This window comes from Emydura macquarii, unplaced genomic scaffold (assembly GCF_026122565.2).
Source record: "Emydura macquarii macquarii isolate MOO-44397 ecotype Brisbane River unplaced genomic scaffold, CSIRO-AGI_Emac_v2 contig_2897, whole genome shotgun sequence".
Taxonomy (NCBI): Eukaryota; Metazoa; Chordata; order Testudines; family Chelidae; genus Emydura; species Emydura macquarii.
The window spans coordinates 50,699,701-50,720,985 of NW_027133034.1; the positions used below are offsets into that span (position 1 = coordinate 50,699,701).

Genomic DNA, 21,285 nt, shown 5'->3' on the forward strand with positions numbered 1-21,285 from the left:
GGATTGCACCCTCAGCAAGTTTGCAGATGACACTGAGCTGGGAGGAGTGGTGGATATACTGGAGGGTAGGGATAGGATACAGAGTGACCTAGACAAATTGGAGGATTGGGCCAAAAGAAATCTGATGAGGTTCAACAAGGACGAGTGCAGAGTCCTGCACTTAGCATGGAAGAATCCCATGCACAGCTACAGACTAGGGAGCGACTGGCCAGGCAGCAGTTGTGCAGAAAAAGACCTGGGGGTTACAGTTGTCAAAAAGATGGATATGAATCAACAGTGTGCCCTTATTGTCAAGAAGGCTAACGGCATATTGGGCTTCATTAGTAGGAGCATTGCCAGCAGATCAAGGGAAGTGATTATTCCCCTCTATTCAGCATTGGTGAGGCCTCATTTGGAGTACTGTGTCCAGTTTTGAGCCTCTCACTACAGAAAGGATGTGGACAAATTGGAAAGAGTCCAGCGGAGGGCAACAAAAATGTTTAGGGGGGTGGAGCACATGACTTAAGAGGAGAGGTTGAGGGAACTAGGCTTGTTTAGTCTGCAGAAGAGAAGAATGAGGGGGGATTTGATGGCAACCTTTAACTACCTGAAAGAGGGTTCCAGGGAGGATGGAACTAGACTGTTCTCAGTAGTAGTAGTAGATGACAGAACTAGGAGCAATGGCCTCAAGCTGCAGTGGGAGAGATCTAGGTTGGATATTAGGAAAAACTTTTTCACTAGGAGGGTGGTGAAGTACTGGAATGGGTTACCTTGGGAGGTGGTGGAATCTCAATCCTCAGAGATTTTTAAGGTGTGGCTTGACAAAGCCCTGGCTGGGATGGTTTAGTTGGGGTTGGACTAGATGACCTGAGGTCCCTTTGAACCCATATCTTCTATGATTCTATGTATCTTCTATAATAACGTCTGGGTTCTCTGTATCCATGTCACTCTTCCCAACTGGCCTGGGTAAGGGGAGGGCAGAGAGCAGTAGCTCCTGATGCTCACCTCAAAGCACTGCCCAGGTAGGGAAAGTGACTTGGATGCAAGGAGCCCTGGTGTTGCTCTTCGCTGCGCGTCCCCTCCCCCAACAGCCCCATCGGAGGCATGGAGGAATGTTTGGGGTGTGAGCAGTATCTGTGTGTCATGGCTTGCTCCCCCTGGTCGGGGTTGGGACTTACAGATTGTGACTCCCCCTTAACCACATCGCGACCCCCTGTGGGAGTTTGAACCAATTTGAGAATCAATGCTCTATAGTATTTACTCTGCTATGGCTCTGCAGGGTCTCCGAAATCCTACTGTGGATAACAAGGTGAAGATTGCACTCTCACCCTCTGCCTAATGTCAGAATTGTAAAAGTCTTTTATTTCTTCTTTCCCCCCACGTAACTCCAGTAATTCCTCCAGCTGTGGAACTCCTTGGCTGGCAAACTGTCACTAGAAGTTTTGTTCTGAACTACATCAGCTGGTAAGACATAGATAGCTTTCTGTCTGGCTCAGCCTGTAGCGGGAGATGAATAGCTTGGTAATTTAACTCCTAATAGCCCTTCAGCTCTTGGCTGCCTCCTGCTTTCTGCGGGCCTTATGGTGATGTTACTCTGGCAAACTGCTCACAGCTGTTGAAACTTCAGTGGTTTGCTGATTGAGGAATTGCAGATCTAGTGATCAGAGAATTACTAGAGTATGTGTGTGAATACCGTTGGACAGAGTAGGTATGGGGCAGAGTGCATTTTTAGGTGGTGATCCAAAACTGGGTCACTTGGTGTGGACTGCCAGAGTAGAGAAGGATAATGTAGGAGGTACATATATGGCCTGTGTATATGTGTGAGAGAACATAGCTGGGGACATGTCTGGGATGGATAATAGGGTGCATGAGGAAGGTACAGAGGACACTCTCGGTGACATAAAGATAACAGCTGTTGGAGTCTACGCTAGCACATAATTGAGATTTGGGGATTACTCCTAAAACTTCAGAGATCAGTTTTCTTTCTCTCCTTGTTCCTCCCAGCAATCTTTAGGTACACCTATGTATTGCAATGTTCTTTTAATTGACTGGTGTAAATTTCTCCATTGTAGATAAGATTCTATTACACAGCTCTTTCCAGCCTGAAAGGCTTCTATTAAATATTTTATTATGCTGTTAAATTATAAAAGTTTCAAATATTTCGTTAAAAATTATTCTGTATCCTCTTTTCAAAGTAAGTCTCGTGCATAAGTCAATCTTTTTCATTGACTGCATTTTTAATCCTTCATTGTGATGTTTGTCTCTACATTCAGAGAGTTAGCAAGAAGCTTGCTTTTATATGATCTCCAGTTGAACTTTGAGAAGTGAAACTTTGTTTTTTTTTCTGATGTGCTAAAGCACAGTGCTTTAACTTCAGCAGCAATCAGTATCAATCCTGAGAACTGGGGAGACTTAGGCCTGGTCTGAACTGCCACACTGGGTTGATGTGAGATATGCTAGTTACATAACGTAATTAGTGTATCTAACGTCAACGTACTTATGTCTATGCAGCGCAGTCTCTTCACAATGCTCTCTTGTCGATGCTGCCGTCTGCCTTTCAGGGAGTTGGACTAATCCAGTCGATGGGAGAGTGCTCTCCTATTGACTGAGTGGGTCTACATAGACCTATTCAATCGATGTCACTGCATCAAATGTCTGTCACCACAGCAGTGTAGACAGTTTTTATTTAGGGACTGGTGAGGTTTCACTTGGAACACTACATTCAAGTCTGGTTCCATAATTAAAAATATATTATGGAGATAACATGGTGGAGGTCAACCATAACTATCCCGTTTCCCTATGCAGCGAGATTACATAAACTAGATTATTCTAAAAACTAGATTTTTTTTATAAAAAAACAAAAACTGTGTTTGGGAAAGAGGAGATCTCAGATTGATGAAGAATTGTATATATTCCAACTGTGATCCACAGATCCATTACACTTCAGCCTGCTTGCAGAACTAAACTTATTGGTTGCTGGCAGTATGGGAATGCCCTGCCCCCTGAAGCAGCCTTCATAGCCAGTGGTATGGAACAAGACCCTCCCTGTTGCAGAGCTTTTCTGAGGAACACATCAACTTTTTATTGCTAGTTTGACCGATTGGCTCAGCATTTGTCCGTGTAATTCCCAGCCATGTCCTAGGGCTGCATTTACCTTTTGGGGAGATTCTCCTGAGCTCTGCTTTCTTTCTGAGCAAGCTTCAGGGAGAAACCTAGGCTGAGAAAAGCCAGAGGCAAAATGAAAGGTCTCTTCCTCCATCTTCCCTCCTTTTGAATGTCTTGTTGAGGAGCATGGATGGCTCTGTGAATAGGATGCAGTTTTCCCCCTCACCTGAGGCCTTCAACAGCTTCTCTCTCAAGGGCTTTCCTATTATAAATCAGCTGTCTGGAGCAGCTTTTAGCTCATGTCAGTCTAGTGGTGTTAGATGATCAGCATGGAATGATATGGTTTAGAGGAAAGACAGATATTTTTAGAGCTTTTCTTGTTTGTTTGTTTTTTACAAAAATTAAAACCAGCTTTACTGTGGAACTAGCAGAGACTTTTTGCAAAGAAAGTTTCAGGTACTTTCTGTGCACTAGTGATCATTGACCTGTCCTGAATCTTTTTTTAAAGCGACGATGTCTTAAATCATATCTGTGAACAATTTTTTATCTGTTACTAATACGTGAACATGTTAGAAATACAAATTCACTTTTCATTTACTTTATGCCTTTTTCTCAGCTTGAGCAATGAACTAAAAAATATGTAGAAACATCTCAGCTGATTACATTTAAAAAAAGTGTGTATTTACAAAATTTTAAATATCAGGCTAAATTTACACTGAGAGTATCCATTTAGATAACCCTTACCTAATGCACCAATGCAGTTGTCTTATCTTTGATATGATATGCATAGTTTTTATTACCAAAAATGGTGGGTGGGTGGGTGGGTGTGTGTGTGTGTGTGTGCGCGTGCATGCATGCATGCATGCATATATAGATATATAATACACACACACACACACGGATATTTATCAAGAGAAGAAATACATCAATATCCTTTTGTGGTAATCTAGAAATCTGATTAACTTTCTATGGAAATGAATGGAACACTTGGACCGTAAGATATATGTTGGGGAAAGATCCTAAGTAAAACTGGACCAACAGTTGGTCTCTCCTAATCTTTTTTCTAAGTAATTTGTTTAATATTGTGAGCTCAGGAAATGTAGCAGGGCAGTTTATATATATATAGATTATAGATATAGACGGGAGAGCATGCTTGTGGTTCAAAAAGTATATGATCTGGAAAGTGGTTGTATACTGCTAACAAAATATAACATGAAAGTCTCGACTTCTTGTATAGGCAATATTACTAGGGTTAGTAAGTATATGCACATTTTATATGATATTTCTCTTCTAGGATCCTTCGGTTACGCAAGTGACAAGAAATGTTCCACCGGGATTAGACGAGTACAATCCTTTCTCAGATTCCAGAACAGTAAGTACGTTTGTTTATTTCTTTAATATGCTCCTAAGTCGTTCTTTGGGAAATTCTTTTACAGAAAATTTGGAAGTAGCACCTTAATAATGTGAAAGACTAATGAGGAAAAACAGAAGTTATATAAATGAAGATAGGCCCTTACTATGTGTTGGATTTATCAAGTGGGTGGACTTCAGGTGGGACTTAAGCATATGACTTGTTGCTTGTTTGCCTTGCCATTGCTATTCAAAAACTACCTGAAAGGAATCAGTGTGTGTGCACATATGGGGGGCGGCTGCACAAAACCCACTCTATTGCTGAAATTTAAAAGTAATATTATATAATTTGTCGCAACAAAAAACTGCAACTTTAAAATACTGTTTAAAGGAAATTCTGTGGTATGATGACTTTCAGTCCTAAATTAAAATCTGACTTAGATTTATTTTATTTACAATTTGACATCTTATTCTCCGGTTGACATTTATCTATCTTGTACTACTGTCATACAGTTTTGGTAGTCAATGTGTTGGAGAAGTCAAGAACTGGAATAGCAATCTTGCTGCAGGTCTACATAGACGAACCCAGGGAAACGTGCAAAATGAATCTAGCAATCTGTAGTTTCCTCATATTCTTCCTCTTTGAGAATTCCAGAGCTATAGCTATGCTGTTGTTGTAAGCTCATGTGATAATAAAATGCACTTTAATCTCTAAATCTGTTCTGTCAAGGGGAGCAGCTAAACATAGTAGCCCTTAATTGGGCGCTTGAGGGCTTATAGCCAAAGAATCCAGATAGGCCTCATCCTAGATGACAGTCACATAACAAAATTTGGGTAGTAACTTCTTTTTTTTTTGATGGTAGTGGTAAGGGAGCGGTAAAGCTTGAGTTTAGTGAAAGATAAACTAAAGATGCGTAGTAGTAGCGCAGTTACTCATTTTAGGGTCAATGAGATGTTGTCAATTTTACAAATACTTTGCATAAAACTAATTCTTATACACGTTATACCTGAAGAGCAACAGGAGCAGCATTTATTTGGAGGGATTTTTTTCCTTGATAGGTTTTCTTGCTAAAAGCTTCTGAGCAACCATCATGCTCAGCTTCATTACAATAAAAGCTATGAAGAAATGCATCTTGTATAGCTTTCATGACTGTGTCTGGGCTTCCACAGTGTGTACCTAGAGATGTCCTTACTGAATCAAGTCCCAGGAAATTGCAGTTAGAATCTGTTTCCTATTTAGAAAGATTTCTTAATTTCTGTTTAGTGGTGAAAGATATCAGTTGGGGTATGCTGATTGACTTAATTAGTATCACGATTTCATTTCAGATTTAAGAAATGGTGGTGGGGGGGAGAAGGATGTCATACATAATGTCATAATTAGATTAATACTCTGAAAAGTTAAATGAGCTAAGACACACAAATTGGTTACAGTGGATCAGAGGACAGTTCACATTTTCTCAGTAGGAGTCTTCTCTTCCCCTGTTCTTCAGCCTGCGAGGAAGCCTCTTTGCTATCTCTTAGGCTCTTGCTTTCCCTCAAGCCCTACATCAATTAAACCAGTTTGGATTCTTGAGATTTTTGGAAAATTAAATTGTACATTTTTTGCAGAAACTTTCCAGTTTCAGCATTTTTTTAAACACGCAAACCAACAATAAGCTGGGACTTCTTAAACAAAAAACCTCATGAAAACTTTCATTTAGAAAAAATAATTTTTTTAAATGAAAGGTTCAATTAGCTCTATTAAATTACTTTGATATGCTTGGAATAAAACAGGTTTTCTTTTTTCAGCCCTACCCTTTTCAGTCTATGTGATGACCTAATAGGCAAGCTTAAATCTTCCCCAACTTCAAGACTTCCACTAAACACCTGAAAAATAATCTATTTAATAGATATCTGTAATAAATATGATAGATGCGTGTTTTTGGAAGATACTTTTTCTTTGGCCCTGTCATATGACATTAATCAAGGTTATAAGTGGTTGCAAGGCATTCACTGACTCTAGGAGCTGCTAGTAAATCATTTCTTTTGAAAAATGCTAATGCAAATAAGATATAATATAAATGAAAACTCAATAAAACTAATAGATGGGTAGGATGAAGGTCAGGGTACACAATCTGACAGATGAGGGTAGTACTCTGGCACTTATTCAGTATCTGTGAACTTTAATGGTTTTGTGTTCATATGCCCACTCTTTGTTTTCAAAATTGATCCCTCTGCTGGTGCCCGAGTTTGCTATCTGGAGCCTGTGTTTGTTGCTCCTGTGGGTTTTCATTGTTTGATTGAGTGGTTGTGTGTCTTATTTTAGACAAATGCTGTCAGCATTCTAGATGTTCTTGGGAAACCAATTTTTCTTTGTTTTGTTCAGTTATTAACTGTGTTTCTCTTATTAACTGGTATGAAAACCCAAGAGATAATAAATGTACTATTTTGTAAACCAGTATTTTGCACACATACCTACACACGCACACACTTAAGTAACAATGACTCTGGAATAGATCTAGATCTTCCTCATCCTTTCCCTCCACCTTGTCTCCCTTGATCATGCCTTCCCTAAGAAGTTAGACTATCACATTTTTCTACAAATGATATTAAATAGCTCATGTTGACAATAACCTATTTTCCAATGGAGCACACATCCTCATCCTAAACTGAAGAATGATCAAGAGAATGGATTTTTGAACATCAAATATACACGTAAGGGAAGAACAAATTAAAAGTAGCAAGCTAGATTCTTACATATAGCTACTTAGCAGTATGTACTAGCAGTCTACCTCAGACAGTAAAATGTACAGTTATTGCAGCCTTGCCAGGAATAGAATTAGTGACCTTAAACTTGAGCTGTCGACTAGGGTACATAAAATACCATGCAAACAGAAGCCATGTCTATACTAGCATATTTCAATTGTAAACTGTTTGGGGCAGGAGCTGTCTTATGAATGGATACTGTGCACACAATGAGGCCTTGATCTTGGTTTGGCTTTTAGGTGTTAATGTAATACAAATAATAATAATCTTGGTCCGATTGTACCTGCTAGTCACACATTCTTGAGGTTTCTCTTTTGTATGTTTTGGTAACATTTGTATAATTTGTCATGCCAACAGAGCATTACTGAATTTAAATAGACATCCTCATCACTCTCTTAGGCCAGGTAACCTGCTTCAGTTAAAGGACAGCATTTACATTTACATTCCAGTTTAATTACTCTAAAGTCTATTTAGAGGTATGTATAGGAGTTCTGGTAAACTAGAGGGAGAATTCTGATCTCTTCTATGCTAATTTATTCAGGAGGTGACCAGAAAAGATATCCATTATTCTTAGTGCTTACACAAGGTTATTTTTAATCAACGCTTACAAACAAGCTTTGATATTTAATATGCCTCATGGATTCCATGATCCTGTATCAGATTAGGATATTGACTGTTACTATTTCGTTTATTTTTAATATTTTACTACACATAATCTCAACTTTATATTGTAAGAGAGTGAACTCAGTCAGACTTGCACCAGAGGGAGAGATCAAGGAGAAATATCTGAGGGTTTTTTTTTTTTCCAAGTTCTCTTTTCTACTGTACTCAGCTATGCTCCATAGAAGGATCATAGACACCAAGGCAGAAGAGACCATTGTGATTATCTAGTCTTATCTCCTTTATAACACAGGCCATAAAACTTCCTCAAAATAATTCCTAGACCATATCCTTCAGAAAAACATCCTATCTTGATGTAAAAATTGTCATTCATGGAGAATCCACCATGACCTCTTGGTAAATTGTTCCAGTAGTTAAATATGCTCACTGACAAAAATGTATATCTTATTCCCGGTCTGAATTTGTCTGGCTTCAACTTCCAGCTATTGAATCGTGTTATACCTTTTTTTGCTAGATTGAAGAACCCGTTATTAAATATTTGTTCCCCATGTAGATTCTTTTAGACTGTAATCAAGTCACCCTTACCCTTCTCTTTGTTGTTAACCTAAAAGGATTGAACTCTCTCAATCTATCACTCAAAGAAATGTTTTCTAATCATTTAATCATTTCTTGGTTCTTCTCTGAACCCTCTCCAATTTGTTAACATACTTCTTGAATTTTGGGCACAAGAATGGATATGAGTTAGGAATTAAAATTAGGGGGTGGATTCAAAATGATTGACACTATTGTGGAGTCTGAGGAAAAGCAGTGTTGTCTAGTGCATAGAACACGGACTGGGACATGGGAGACCTGAGTTCTAGTCCCATCTCTTCTGTTAAACTGCTTAGTGATTTTAGGCAAGTCACTTCACTTATTTGTACCTCTGCTTCCCCATGTGTAAAATGGGGATAATAATACTGACCTCTCTTTGTAAAGTTATTTGAGATATTGATGAAAAGAGTTGGGTATTTAGCTTTTTCTGAAGGTTGGCAGTTTAGCAATGTTAATAAATGCAAAGCAATGCACATTGGAAAACATAATCCCAAACATACAAACAAATGATGGGGTCTAAATTAGCTGTTACCACTCAAGAAAGAAATCTTGGGATCATTGTGGATAGACCTCTGAAAACGTCTGGTCAATGTGCAGCAGCAGTCAAAAAAGCTAACAATATTAGGAACCATTAGGAAAGGGCTAGATAAGACAGAAAATATATAAAGCCATGCATGGTATGCCCATATCTTGAATACCGCATGCAGTTTTCGTTGCCATCCCCCAAAAGATATATTAGAATTTAAAACGGTACAGAGATGGTCAGCAAAAATGATTAGTTCATGGAGGATAGGCCCATCAATAGCTATTAGCCAAGATGATCGGGGATGCAGCCCCATTCTCTGGGTGTCCCTAAGCCTCTGACTGCCAGATGCAGGGAATGGACGACAGAGGATGGGTCACTCGATAATTGCCCTGTTCTGTTCATTCCCTCTGAAGCATCTGGTGTTGGCCATTGTCTGAAGACAGGATACTGAGCTAGATGGACCATTAGTCTGACCCAGTATGGCTGCTCTTATGTTTTTGATGGTTTTTTGTTCAGATCTGGGGATCAAATCATGACTCTGCTTCTAGGAAAGGAATATCATTTGCTTGAGTGTTACCCTTAGAGAGTACATGGCACCCCACTAACTCTTTGGGGGAGCAAAATTGAAAATGGTATTCAAAAGAGAATTTGTATCTCTAGATAGGCTAAAGCCTAATGTTTCTACAGCCCATGGAGTAAAAGGACAGCACATATGTAGAAAAAGGAGCCTGTAAGGTTTCCAGCTTTGAAAGGTTCACTGCTGTTCGAGAGCTCAAAGGGATAATTTATAGTCCTTTGACCTTACTCTACCCAGCCAGTGTAATTTCAAGCCCCCTTTTGGGCAGAAATCTGGGAAAAATATGAAGGCATTATTTCTGTTTGGGAAGTTATTTATTTTTGGGCAATGTAATGTATTTTTGGAAAAAATTAGACATGCAAATGTTTGGCAGGGGAGAGGGATTGGGGTTGGAGGAGTGGGGGGAGCAAGACTGAGAGGAGTTTAGGATTGCTGCTAGGGAGATTATTGGGAGGAGGTTAAATGGGAGGGTACTAGAAGTGTTTGGGGGCTTATGTGAAGGAGTGGGAGGGCAGGAGTGGGACATTAGAAGAGGACATGGAGGTGAGTGACACGACTGAGGAAGAATAGGGGCAGAACTTCTGTCTGTCTCTTACTCTCCTCCCATATGTTGCATGGATCTGGGAGGGTTGCCTCAGTTGGGAGGGGTGGTGTCTATTCCCCCTCTCTGCATTCACAGGGAAACGGGAGCACCCGTTGACATGAATGGAGCAGTTCAGACGTCTCAGATCTATTATTTCAGGCTGTATTAATCTCCCTGGGCATTCTCACTCAGTGGAGAACATGTATGCAGTGTAGTTGTAGCCATGTTGATTCCAGGATATTAGAGTGACAAGGTGGGTGAAGTAAAATTTTATTGGACTGGCTTCTGTGGGTGAGAGAGACAAGCTTTTGAGCCACACACAGCTCTGCTTCAGGTCCAGACATGAAGAACAGCTTTGTATGGCTCAATAGCTTCTTTCTTTTGCCTACAGAAGTTGGTCCAATAAAAGATACTACCCCACCCAGCTGAGAATATGTCGTCATCGAGTTGAGTGGGGGCTTCACACAGACTCCTATGCTGCAGATGGGATTTGTTGAGCTCCTTCACTCTATCTTTCCTGAAAAGTCCCCCTTTCAGTATAATGGTGGACCACAAGGTCTGTTGTAGTTAAGGTCTAAACCAGCTGTCTTTTTAAAGCTTGACTCTTCCAAGTGATCTGTTTAGTTGGAATGCCTTGAAATTTGATGTACCTTGAGAGCATGGGTTACAGTTAATGTTCCAAATTTGGGGTCATTTGACCAAGGACTTCCCAAGAGACATGCTTCCTGAGATACAGGCCCCATCCCGCAAAAACAGCATTTCATGAAGTCCACAGATATACCAACTTTCTTTGTGCATAGCTAAAATGCTAATGGCTTTATTGCTGTTAGTATTGTTTTTATAAAATAATTAATTACTTAGCCAAAAATTAGTATTTTATTTCTGAAGTAAAAAAGCAAAGGTAGTATGAGAGGGGATTTTAGGAATTAGGGAGTTAATGAATAAGTGTTGGGAGTGCAAGAAGAGGGAAGAAGAAAGTGGCGGTGGTGCAGTGAAGAGGAATTAGAATAGGGAAGCTGATAGTGGAGGGACTCTGAAGACTTGTACACACTACCACTTATGTCAGTATAACTTATGTCGCTCAGGGGTGTGAATAAGCCACCCTCCTGGGTGACGTAAATTAAACCAACCCAAGCAATGTAGAGAGCCTCTAGCTATCACCTCTCATACAGGTGGTTTTATTATGCCAACTGGACAGCTCTCTCCCGTTGGCATAGAGTATCTTCACCAGACATGCTACAGCAGCACAGCTGCAGTGCTTCTAATGTAGACTAGCACTTAGTGAGAGGTGAAAGGGGATGGGGTCAAAACAGCCAAATCATTTTAAGATGATACTTAGTGACGAGAATGAGACGAGCTAATCCTTGTCTTTTTATCCTCAGGTCTAGAATTAGGACTCTTCTTTTGTTGTTGTATATGTTGCTATTGGTTCTATTCTGTAAAAGTTCCTATACTTCCCTCATCACTGGATTATCTGAGTTCCTTTTAATAGCGCATTAAGTAATGTAACTAACATCTGTCATGTAAGATTTATTTTTTCTCATCCTCTCTCCGGAGGGAGTGTAGTGCATACATAGTGTTCTGTTTTAGTAGTATTTTTTAAAAATGGATATACTTCTATATGTTTGAAGTCAAGATCAAAGAAGTGCATCTTGAACTTGGAGTAAAAGGTGGTGAGCTTTGTGGCGGTCCTTTGTTCTCATAGTAGTTCTTTCCATTGGCCCTCAATAATGTTGTCTTCTGCACAGCCAAGCTTTACCCTTGATGGGAGAGAGTTCCATCGTGCTTGAGGAGCGGAGTTGTCAATCATGGTTTTTAGGTGATCTTTTAAATATGCTGCATAGGGCTTTTGTGTGCCTTGAAGATCAGAGACCTTGAACTTGACTCAGCATTCTTTGGGAAACGAGTGTAGAGACCAGAGGACAGGTTTGGTGCACACAATAGCCCACATTGAAGATCAGCATTTTGTGTTAGTTGGCGTTTCTGAAGGACTTGTGGCTTCATGCCCAGGTATATTGCATTGCTGTAGTTCAGAAGGCAGGTGACAAAATCATATGTGACAACGGCCAGGTCATCATCTGCTAGGTTGGTGTTCTTTTCCTTTAGTCATTCTTTTGTACTTTTTGTTTTAGATGTCACTTTGTGGTCTGGATTTTGTTAATCAAAATCATTATTTTTATGTTTTGGATTTAATTCATGTGAAAGTCAGGTGGTTCTTTGCTTCTTAGAAGATAATAGCACAAGAGTTTCATATCCACATCACAAATGTTACACAGGAAGGTAGTATCTGCTGAAGAGTATTGTAAAAGTAAAATAGCCTGGGGTTAGTGGGAATGGATTGAACTGCTTTAGCAAAGTTTTGGCTGGCAGCTTTTTTCTAGCTAGTATTTATTCCTTTGGTTTTGAGAAGTAACAGTTTCACAATGTGGACGGTAAGTGGTCTGTAGAGGAAGAAGAGGAAAGGATTTGGAAACTAGTGGGAGAGGAATAGCACAACCAGAAAAAGCTTATTTTGTAACAATCAGGAGTAAACTGTAACTGGTCCTTCATGCAGATAATTGAAAAGTGCCTATAATGCCTGAAATGTATAAGTTGTAAAAACAGGTATTGATGGAGATCTAAAAACAATAGTTGTTCAGTGTTCATAGTCTATCTTCAGATTTGAAAAACTGAATAGGACGGTATATTATCCTTCTAATTATTCAATAAGTGAGATAAGTCTGTGCTAGGAAAAGTCCTAGAGAGCACTGTTAAATAATCCTCATCCTATTTATGATATAAATAGATCACTTCAAATTCCTAGGCCATAATTGATAACTACATTCACCCTAGTTCATATCTGAATCAGTTTAAACTCCTGTGTTTATGTTACTTATAATTATTTATAAAATGTGTTGCATCTCTGGCATGCAATGTACTGTATAAATAATATTTTATAATAAAAGAAGGAATTATTTTTTTCTAAAGATCATAGATACCTCAGGCAGCTTACCACAGACTTTTTGTTTCTGTTATGTCCTTTAAAAAAAAAAAAAAAAAAAAAAAAAAAAAAAGTGCAATAGATTATCCCTTACAGTCTTCCATAATATAAAGCATCTGTTTGTGAAAGTGTCTCATTATTTTCACTTTCTTTTCTTAGCCTCCACCAGGAAATGTGAAAATGCCTACTGCACCCAGTACACAACCAGCTATAATGAAACCAACAGAGGAGCCAGCTGCTTACACTCAAATAGCAAAGGTTTGTATGTAACATTTTGGGAATGCGCTAATTGCAAAAGAAATTCTAATTGCATATTTAAAAGTACTCTTTTAGATCAATGTTAATTTTATAAAGCAGCATTATTTTCCATAATCAATACTACGCTTTAGAGAAACAAGTGCTGTATTTAGATACAAGTTGTTGCATTAATTAGTTAAAATAGCAGGTCTATCTTGATTCATGACTGAGAATGCAACATAATTATAGAACATATACAAAAGAACAAAAACTCCAAGTTTGTGCATTTGTTGATATTTTATGGTGCTTGTTTTACCTCAGGAACATGCGTTGGCCCAGGCTGAATTGCTTAAGCGCCAAGAAGAACTAGAAAGAAAAGCAGCAGAGCTAGATCGCAGAGAAAGGGAAATGCAGAATCTCAATCGACAGGGTGGTATGCATCAAAATCTTAATTCTTTTCTATTAAAGGTTTAAGTTTTAAAACTCTGAAGTTCTGTGTTTCTCTGAGAAAGTAGTTCTGTTTTGTGCTTGCCAGCTTAAAATAAAGGTCTGAGGTGTTTATTTTTAGGGTCTCATTCATGAAAGAAATATGCTATTCCTTTCAGAAGACTGCATAAAACAATTAAACACTTAGCTTTTGAGGTCGTGTGTGAATTTCTGTAATGCAAATGTGCAACCTTTTGTTGGATCAGTACTTTACTGTATTAACTATTTTTAAAAATTCTTGGTTGAACTTAAAGTAACACTAACAACTTGAGACGGTCAAAATTTTAAAAATGTTGCTAAAAGTCATTTCATACATTGCACCTGCCTGATTCCTTTTCTGCTAATATTTGTTGTTGTACAATAATATTCCTAGTTTTGATATTTTTCTATCCTATTTTGCTGTGTGAGAGATCCACACAAACAAAGGAAATGTTCTGGTGATTATCAATTACTGTTTAATATGGTGGTGTCCAGAAGAGCCCCTGATGAGAATCTCACCACTGTACAAACACAAAGGTAGATGTTTCCTTCCATGAAGAGCTGATAGAGTAAAACTTACTGTGTTCTCAAATGCACGGAGTATGCAAACTGAAAAAAGAAAAGTGAAAATAACTTTTTGCTCTGATTTTTTTTTAGTTATAATAATGTGTTAATTGTAACAGTAATAGGTTAAAAAAAATTCAGACTAAAGCTTGATTGTAAGGTGACAGTATCCTGCTATCTACCTCATTACCAAATTTCACTATCGGTTCACTTGTGTTTAGTTTTTGCTTTTTAGTAAGTGTGATGTGCAGCATGATTAGTGTTTCTACTACAAATTTTTAATGGCAGAAACCTGCTACAGAGGAGCAGGGTATAAAAATGGTGAGGTTCGAACTGGACATTGTGCTGGAAAGTTGGGATGAGGGAATGGTCTGCTTTAAAAGAAAAAGTTCAGGCTGAAACAAGAAAAATATAAATAAAAAATATTGAATTTGTGTGACTTTTATTTTTTCTGCTCAAGGTAAGATTTTTGCACCTGGTCAGGGCCCTTAGCATTTGGTTGGAAGGAATTTCCAAGTGCTCAGAAAAGAAACTGACATTTGGAAGCACAACAGGCCACTGTACAAACTCAGTTGGTTCAGCTGGCTTAGTGACTTGAGAATTCAGATATTTTGGGGAATTTCCTGCCAGTCACTTGCTAGAATCAAAGACTTAGGAGTTGGGGATTTTTTCTTAAAATTTCCTTCTATAATCATCTTTTAACTTTTTTGGTAATCTTGTCTTTTTTTCTTTCCTTATTCATTGGTTTTTATGCAGTCTTTTCAAAATTCCCCCTCCACCTATTGCCCTTCATTCTTTTCTCAGATAAATTTTATTAACGGTCTGACATGCCCTGTTTCTTCAGCTTGTCTCTTCTAGACTTAGGAACAGTTTTATTCCTTTTTACTGCATCTTAAGGAGTATGGAACTTTGAGATTCCAGACATGCTTCAGGATGTGTGGAACCTGTTGTTTCTTACTATGCTTCCCTTATGTTGCAGCAGTGAGCACCAAGGGTTCTGAGATATATATGAGAAATCCGAAGGCTCCTTTTTGGATCACTGGAAAAAGAAAACATTAGTCCCTGAGGATCAAAAGGGAGACATTAGGTTTTATCATTTGGGTATTTGAGGCATAGCAGATTGGGAATTATTTGACACACGTGAAGGAGAAATTTTCTTTCCTAATCTTGCTTGGAGTATGTCTTGATGAGTATATTGGGTATGTGTTTGTTCATGTGTAGTCTCATTGGACTTAGTTTAACAATATTGAAAAGCACAGTTAAGATGCAGGTGAACACACTTGAAGCTGTTAGCTGGCCTTGTTTTAGCCTTGGGGAAGTTAACACATATTAGCTAATATAACTTAATTGAAAAACATAATCTTGCCCATCGAGACTGAATCTTGGATTATGTCTTTCCAATCAGTAGATGGAGACATAACCCTCTCATGGGATGCCAAACCCTTTTGTATGCCCTCTAGCCATCTTGTAACCCTCTGCTGAATACTTTGAAAGCTGTACCAAATAAAAAAAAATTCAGACATTATTGTTTTAATAGTTGTTAACAACTTGAATAATTATGAGAAATCTAAACAGGTCAGTGACTCTGCATTAAAACTCTCAGCAATGAGAGATGTAGTCACCTAAATTTTACAGAATAAGAATCTGAATTGGTGTAGATTATCTCAAACTAAGTAAATTAATTGGAAAAGAGTATTTCCCCTGTTCTTAGGTCTTCTGTATCTGTCCAGATGCATGGTACTTTCCAAAGCAGCTTTTTTTTTTTTTTTTTTTTTTTTTTTTTTTTTTTTTAAATATGGGTGGGATTTTATTTCCAGTACTTTATGAATCACCTTCTGCAAAAGGTCACAATTGCAAGTATGTTCTGTCATGCCGGCTGGAGCAAGGAGGTGCCTCCCCCCTGACTTCCTAGTCTTTGCCCCAGGCGCGTGGGGCCCATCGCCCCCCAGCCCATAGGAGGGGGCAATAAAGCACCTCCGCGCCCTGCCCACCTCCCAAACCCATCTGTCCCCCCCCACCCACCGCGTTGTGCTCCTGGCAGTGCCCCAGGATTGGGGAAACTTCAGCCGCTGCCTCCTGGCTCACTTACTCTGCTGCCTACTCAACTGGCGCCGCCGCCGGGGCTCTCTCCTAGACCTCTGCACATGCGTGTGTCTCAGCCCCCCACATCATCCCTCCCTGCAATGTTGTTGTTTTTCTTTTCCTTGGACCCCCTGTAGTAGGACCACAGTTTGGGAACCGCTGCAGTAGTGTGTGTCCAGGAAAATTGCCGCTTTCCTCTTCTCACTAAACATACTGCTAATAAAGACAGAATTTAAGATCGAAATCACAGGTGAAAGGTTGGAGGAACCATTCAGCTCCTTAGCCTCACTTGCCTTTCCAACTAACATCCCATCTCCCTGCTTGCTTTTGTCTCTAAGCATGTTGAATGCACTCTCTACAATCACTGTCAGGAATTTCTCTTCTCCAATCCTATCCTAGACCATTCCCAATCCAGCTGCTGCCCCTCACATTGCACTGAAACTATTCTCACCAAAGTCTCTGACATCTTCCTAGCTACCATTCAGAACCAATACTCCATCTCCTTCCTCCTTGACCTGTCAGTTGCCTTCGACACAGTCAACCATACTCCTCTTCTTGAAATCTTGTCCTCCCTTGGCTTCTGTGATTCTGTCCTCTTCTAGTTCTCTTCCTTACCTCCCTAATTGCTCCTTCAGTATTGTCCCTCAGAGGAGTCTTCTCATCTGCCCACCAACTTTCTGTGAGGGTTCCATAGGATTCTGTCCTTGTTCCCTTTCTCTTCTCCCTCTGTGCCTTATCTCTGGGCAGCCTCCCCCACAAACGCAAATTTAACTGTCATCTCTGTGCTGACAACTCACAGGTCTAGCTCTCTTTCTGTTCAATCTAAAGTCTTGATCTCTCTCTGACATCTCCTTGTGGATGTCTGGTTGTCAGCTCAAGCTAAACTTGGCTAAAACAGAGCTCTTAATCTTCTCCCATGCACCCAATCCCTCACTGCTATCTCCCTTCTTGATGACTGCGAACAATGCTACCATACTTGTCACTCAGGCCTGTAACCTGGGCATCATCTTTGACTTGGATATCTCTCTAGGTCCTTGTATTTATGCTATATCAAAATCTTGCTAATTCCTTCTGCATAGTATATCTAAGATACAGCTTTTCTTATCCATGCACACAGGTAAAATCTCATCCAAGCTCTCATAGTCTTGCACCTCAATTACTACAACGTCCTTTACTCTGGCCTTGACAAATGCATTCTTCCCCACTCATATCAGTTCAGATTGTTGAAGCAAAGGTCAAAGCTACAGGCTAGGAAAATTATCTCATGTCTCTCTTTGAATCCCTTCACTGGCTTCCCGTTTCTATTTCATCAAACATAAGCTGCTGGGACTCTCTTTCAAAGCCCTACGTGGTCCATCCCTAGTCTGCCTATCATCTCTAATTTTTACTGAGGGGTCAGTGCTTACCTCTGATCAGTTTATGATGCCAGATTCTATTGCTCACTTATTACATTTTCAAACAAGATCTTTGTTTTCTTTCATGCTGCCTCATGCACTTCGGAGGCATTCTTTGTAAACATCTTCTGGGCTACCTCATTATCCTCCTTCATATCCCTCCTCAAAACTCTTCTTTTGCTGTGATGCCTGTTTTGTACAATACCAAGCACAATTGGGTCCTGGTCCATGACTAGGGCTCCTAGATGCAATGTTAATACAAATTATAACAAATGATGATAAAAGTTCAAGTCCCTGTGGAAATCAGATAACTAATTGGCAGTCTTGGCTTATCTATAGCCTTCAGAAACCTGGAAACATTAGGGTAACATGCTGTTGAAATTGTTTATTGAACTTCTGAGCGCCACAGTTGCTATAGCCTGAACTCTAATGGGACAGATACTCTAGCTGGTGACTAGACCAGCTTGCAGGAAATCCAGGATGACTGGTGCCATGTCTTTGATCAACACTATCCTCGCTTTGTGACACAAGCTCACAAAGGTTCTCCAAAGGTTAGAGTAGTATGCCCTTGATGTGTATGGGTTGCTTGACTATGCCACAGTAGAGATTGCTTTACTTGATAAGCCCCTCTTTTTCATGCATGTGCACTTAACAGCAGGCGAATTGATTTGAATCATGATTTCAATCAACTAACAGGAATCGTTGATTTAAAGCATTGATTTTAATCTTGTTTTGCATTTTTTAGTTATTTTCCAAAGAGAGAGAGAGTTATTGGTTAGTATAACCATTAAAATATATTAATTTGTAACTAACTATAGCCTTTACACTAAATTTGGTGATACATTTTCCTAACCAGGAAGATACACTATATCCTAAACATATTTATTTAAGCAGTTATGTTAGCTTAACATACACATTTTCAGATTCTCAATTTTACATTTTTATTGTGTTAGAAAATGGTGAATGATGAATTTATTTACTACATGATTAATGTTTTACTTGTGATGTTTTTGTCAAGATGCATTTAGCTGGAAATTGGAATTCAATGAAAAATCCAGAAAAACTGTATTTTAAAATTGTTTTTAATGGTTAAATGAAACCACCTTAAATGTTCTATATACATAAGTAAAAAAGGAAACGTTGAATTGATTGTTTCTGGTTACCATGTCCTTCCAGATTTTAAAGCTAGTAGATCTCATCCTCTCATACTTTATTGTTATTCATAGATTGGAAAGGAAAAAAAAGCTTTCCAACTTTTTTCAACTCCTGATTTCCTCAAATTTGAATGAACTGGTTGAGTTTGTTGAAATGAAGAAAATATTCTCTCTGCACCTGTAGAAGAGACTATTGCTGTCAAAAGCTGGTTTAGCCCATCAATAGAATGTTGGTTCATGTGCTGAGCCAGCAAGTGACTTCCACCAGTTCAGTGGTTTTATTGTCTCTAAAACTTAGAGCAAATGTGTATGGCTTGAATATTATTTTTTATTTAATTTAAATGTTTTAATGATTCTGGGAAGTTGGATAGGCTGTCATAATTTCAAATTTAATTTTAAATTTTATTTTTAAAAAGAAAAATGCGTTTAATTTTAAATAAAAATGTTTTAAATTAAAAAAAAAAATTAAAGATAAAAACAACAAATAATTGATTTTCATCCACCCTTCTTTCTTCAGCAAAATTAAGACCCCAAACTGTGCAAGATCCGCATGAAAGTACTGGGCCTTTTGTTCACAGATCTAGAATTAATGGAAGTCAGAAAAAGTATAGGAACTTGTTTATCAAATCCAGGTGTCACAGCCATCTCAGTCAATCTGATACTATGAGCGTAGAGGATGCTTTTTGCTTTGCCAACCTTCTATAGGACCCTGCTGAGCATGGACCAGAGGAGGGGGAATGTATGTTTAAGTTGTAGATCCAGGGATCTTTGAGGCTTCTGTTCTGTTTGCTTCTGCTTCTTTTACCTGAAGTATTTGGGGAAGTTTTCTCTTTTCTTGTTGTTTTATAAGATCCATCTGTCACCTGCACAGTCTTTTGCACAGGCTAGGGAAAACCATGTTCTCCTTGGTCCAGCTGTATTCTATTATCAATTAGCTCTGCTGTTTGTCATCATCATAGAGTGGATTGTTAACTTGAGCTAAAGAAATAGTCTATCAATGGGTCTGCAGGAATACTATATATAAGACAATTGGAGAACAGAGCAGATCGAATTTAATAGGCAAATCTCTTTTTAGCATGCAGAGAGAAACAATTTTACTATTTTCATTATAAACTGTTTCTGGTTTTCTTGTCTTGCAGGCAGGAAAAATAATTGGCCTCCTGTGCCTGGGAATTTTCCAGTGGGTCCTTGTTTCTACCAGGATTTTTCTGTAGACATTCCTGTTGAATTCCAGAAGACAGTAAAGATTATGTACTACTTGTGGATGTGTAAGTAAAAAATTACTGAACCCTAATAGTCAGTATATTTGTTATTTTGATCTAATCAACATCTACATTTCACAAGATTTTTTTTTAAAGCCAGTGAGATATTGCAGTGAAATAATCCTTTTTTTATGGGTTAGGATAGCTTCATTTTTAAGAGAATAGTTTTATTTTTTAGAAATTACATAAACATTTTTAACAGTATTCCTCATTTTAAAAAAAAAATCCTTCCAAGAAAATAAATGTTCTTTGAGTAGTGTCTCTATGGATGCTCCCCTGTAGGTGTGCTTGCATCCCTGGCTGCTGATCGGAGAACTTCAGTAGCAATATCCATTAGGTCAACACATGGGTTGTGTCTCCTCATGCCCCGCCATGAAGCTAGCCAGCATGCGTGGGCTAACCCCCCTCAGTTCTGTCTCAACCTGCCCCTGACTAGAGATGGAGCTGTTCACAGTCCATTACAACTTTTGATTTTGAATTTCTATAGTTAGTTAAATCTTAGTACTTAGTGTAGTTATAGTTGTAGTTTTTCCCTTTATTTTTTCTCCTTTTAAAAAAAAAAACTATTTTTCCCCAACTTTTTTTCCCTCGCTGGGGACTCTTACCCCATTTGGGGGGGGGGGGGGGGATGTCCAGTTTACCAGGCTTCAACAAATGCCTCTCTTGTAAAGAGATGATCCCTGTTACAGAAAAGCACTCCCAGTGCATTCGGTGCCTCAGAGAAGGCCACATTCAACAAAAGTGTGATTTCTGCCAGCAGTTCAGTCTCTGGTCGTGGAAAGATAGAGAGCTCAGACAGAAGATTCACGGAGGCGGCTCTCCAACCCTCTCTGGACACACACCCCAAGCCACCCGGTAGACGTGAGTCTTCTCCACAGCCCATCTAAAGGCTGTGGGTCAAAGAAACAAGCTGCTGACCCCTCTCACAAATCATCAAAAAAGAGAGCAGGAGGTCCCCAGAGGGAGCCCTGAGACAGCCACAAGCACTCTCCAGCATGCTTGGTACCGTTGGCACCAAGACCTTCTGTGAGCCATGGGTACTGGACTGGGAAGTCCTCAGTAGCGACTGG

At 39.1% G+C, this 21,285-nt stretch overlaps 1 protein-coding gene across 3 annotated transcripts in view; it reads left to right on the forward strand.

The window, feature by feature from the left end:
* SCAMP1 (secretory carrier membrane protein 1) overlaps nt 1-21,285 on the forward strand; it is a 77,579-nt gene that overhangs the window by 18,012 nt on the left and 38,282 nt on the right. For 2 of the 3 annotated variants that reach the window (XM_067568495.1, XM_067568496.1), the window contains 4 exons: nt 4,379-4,456; nt 13,217-13,315; nt 13,616-13,727; nt 20,093-20,221. In XM_067568495.1, the coding sequence (XP_067424596.1) occupies nt 4,379-4,456; nt 13,217-13,315; nt 13,616-13,727; nt 20,093-20,221 (418 nt within the window). Of the gene's footprint in view, nt 1-1,298; nt 1,444-4,378; nt 4,457-13,216; nt 13,316-13,615; nt 13,728-20,092; nt 20,222-21,285 lie in introns of those variants that run through there. The other variant, XM_067568497.1, reaches the window with a different exon arrangement.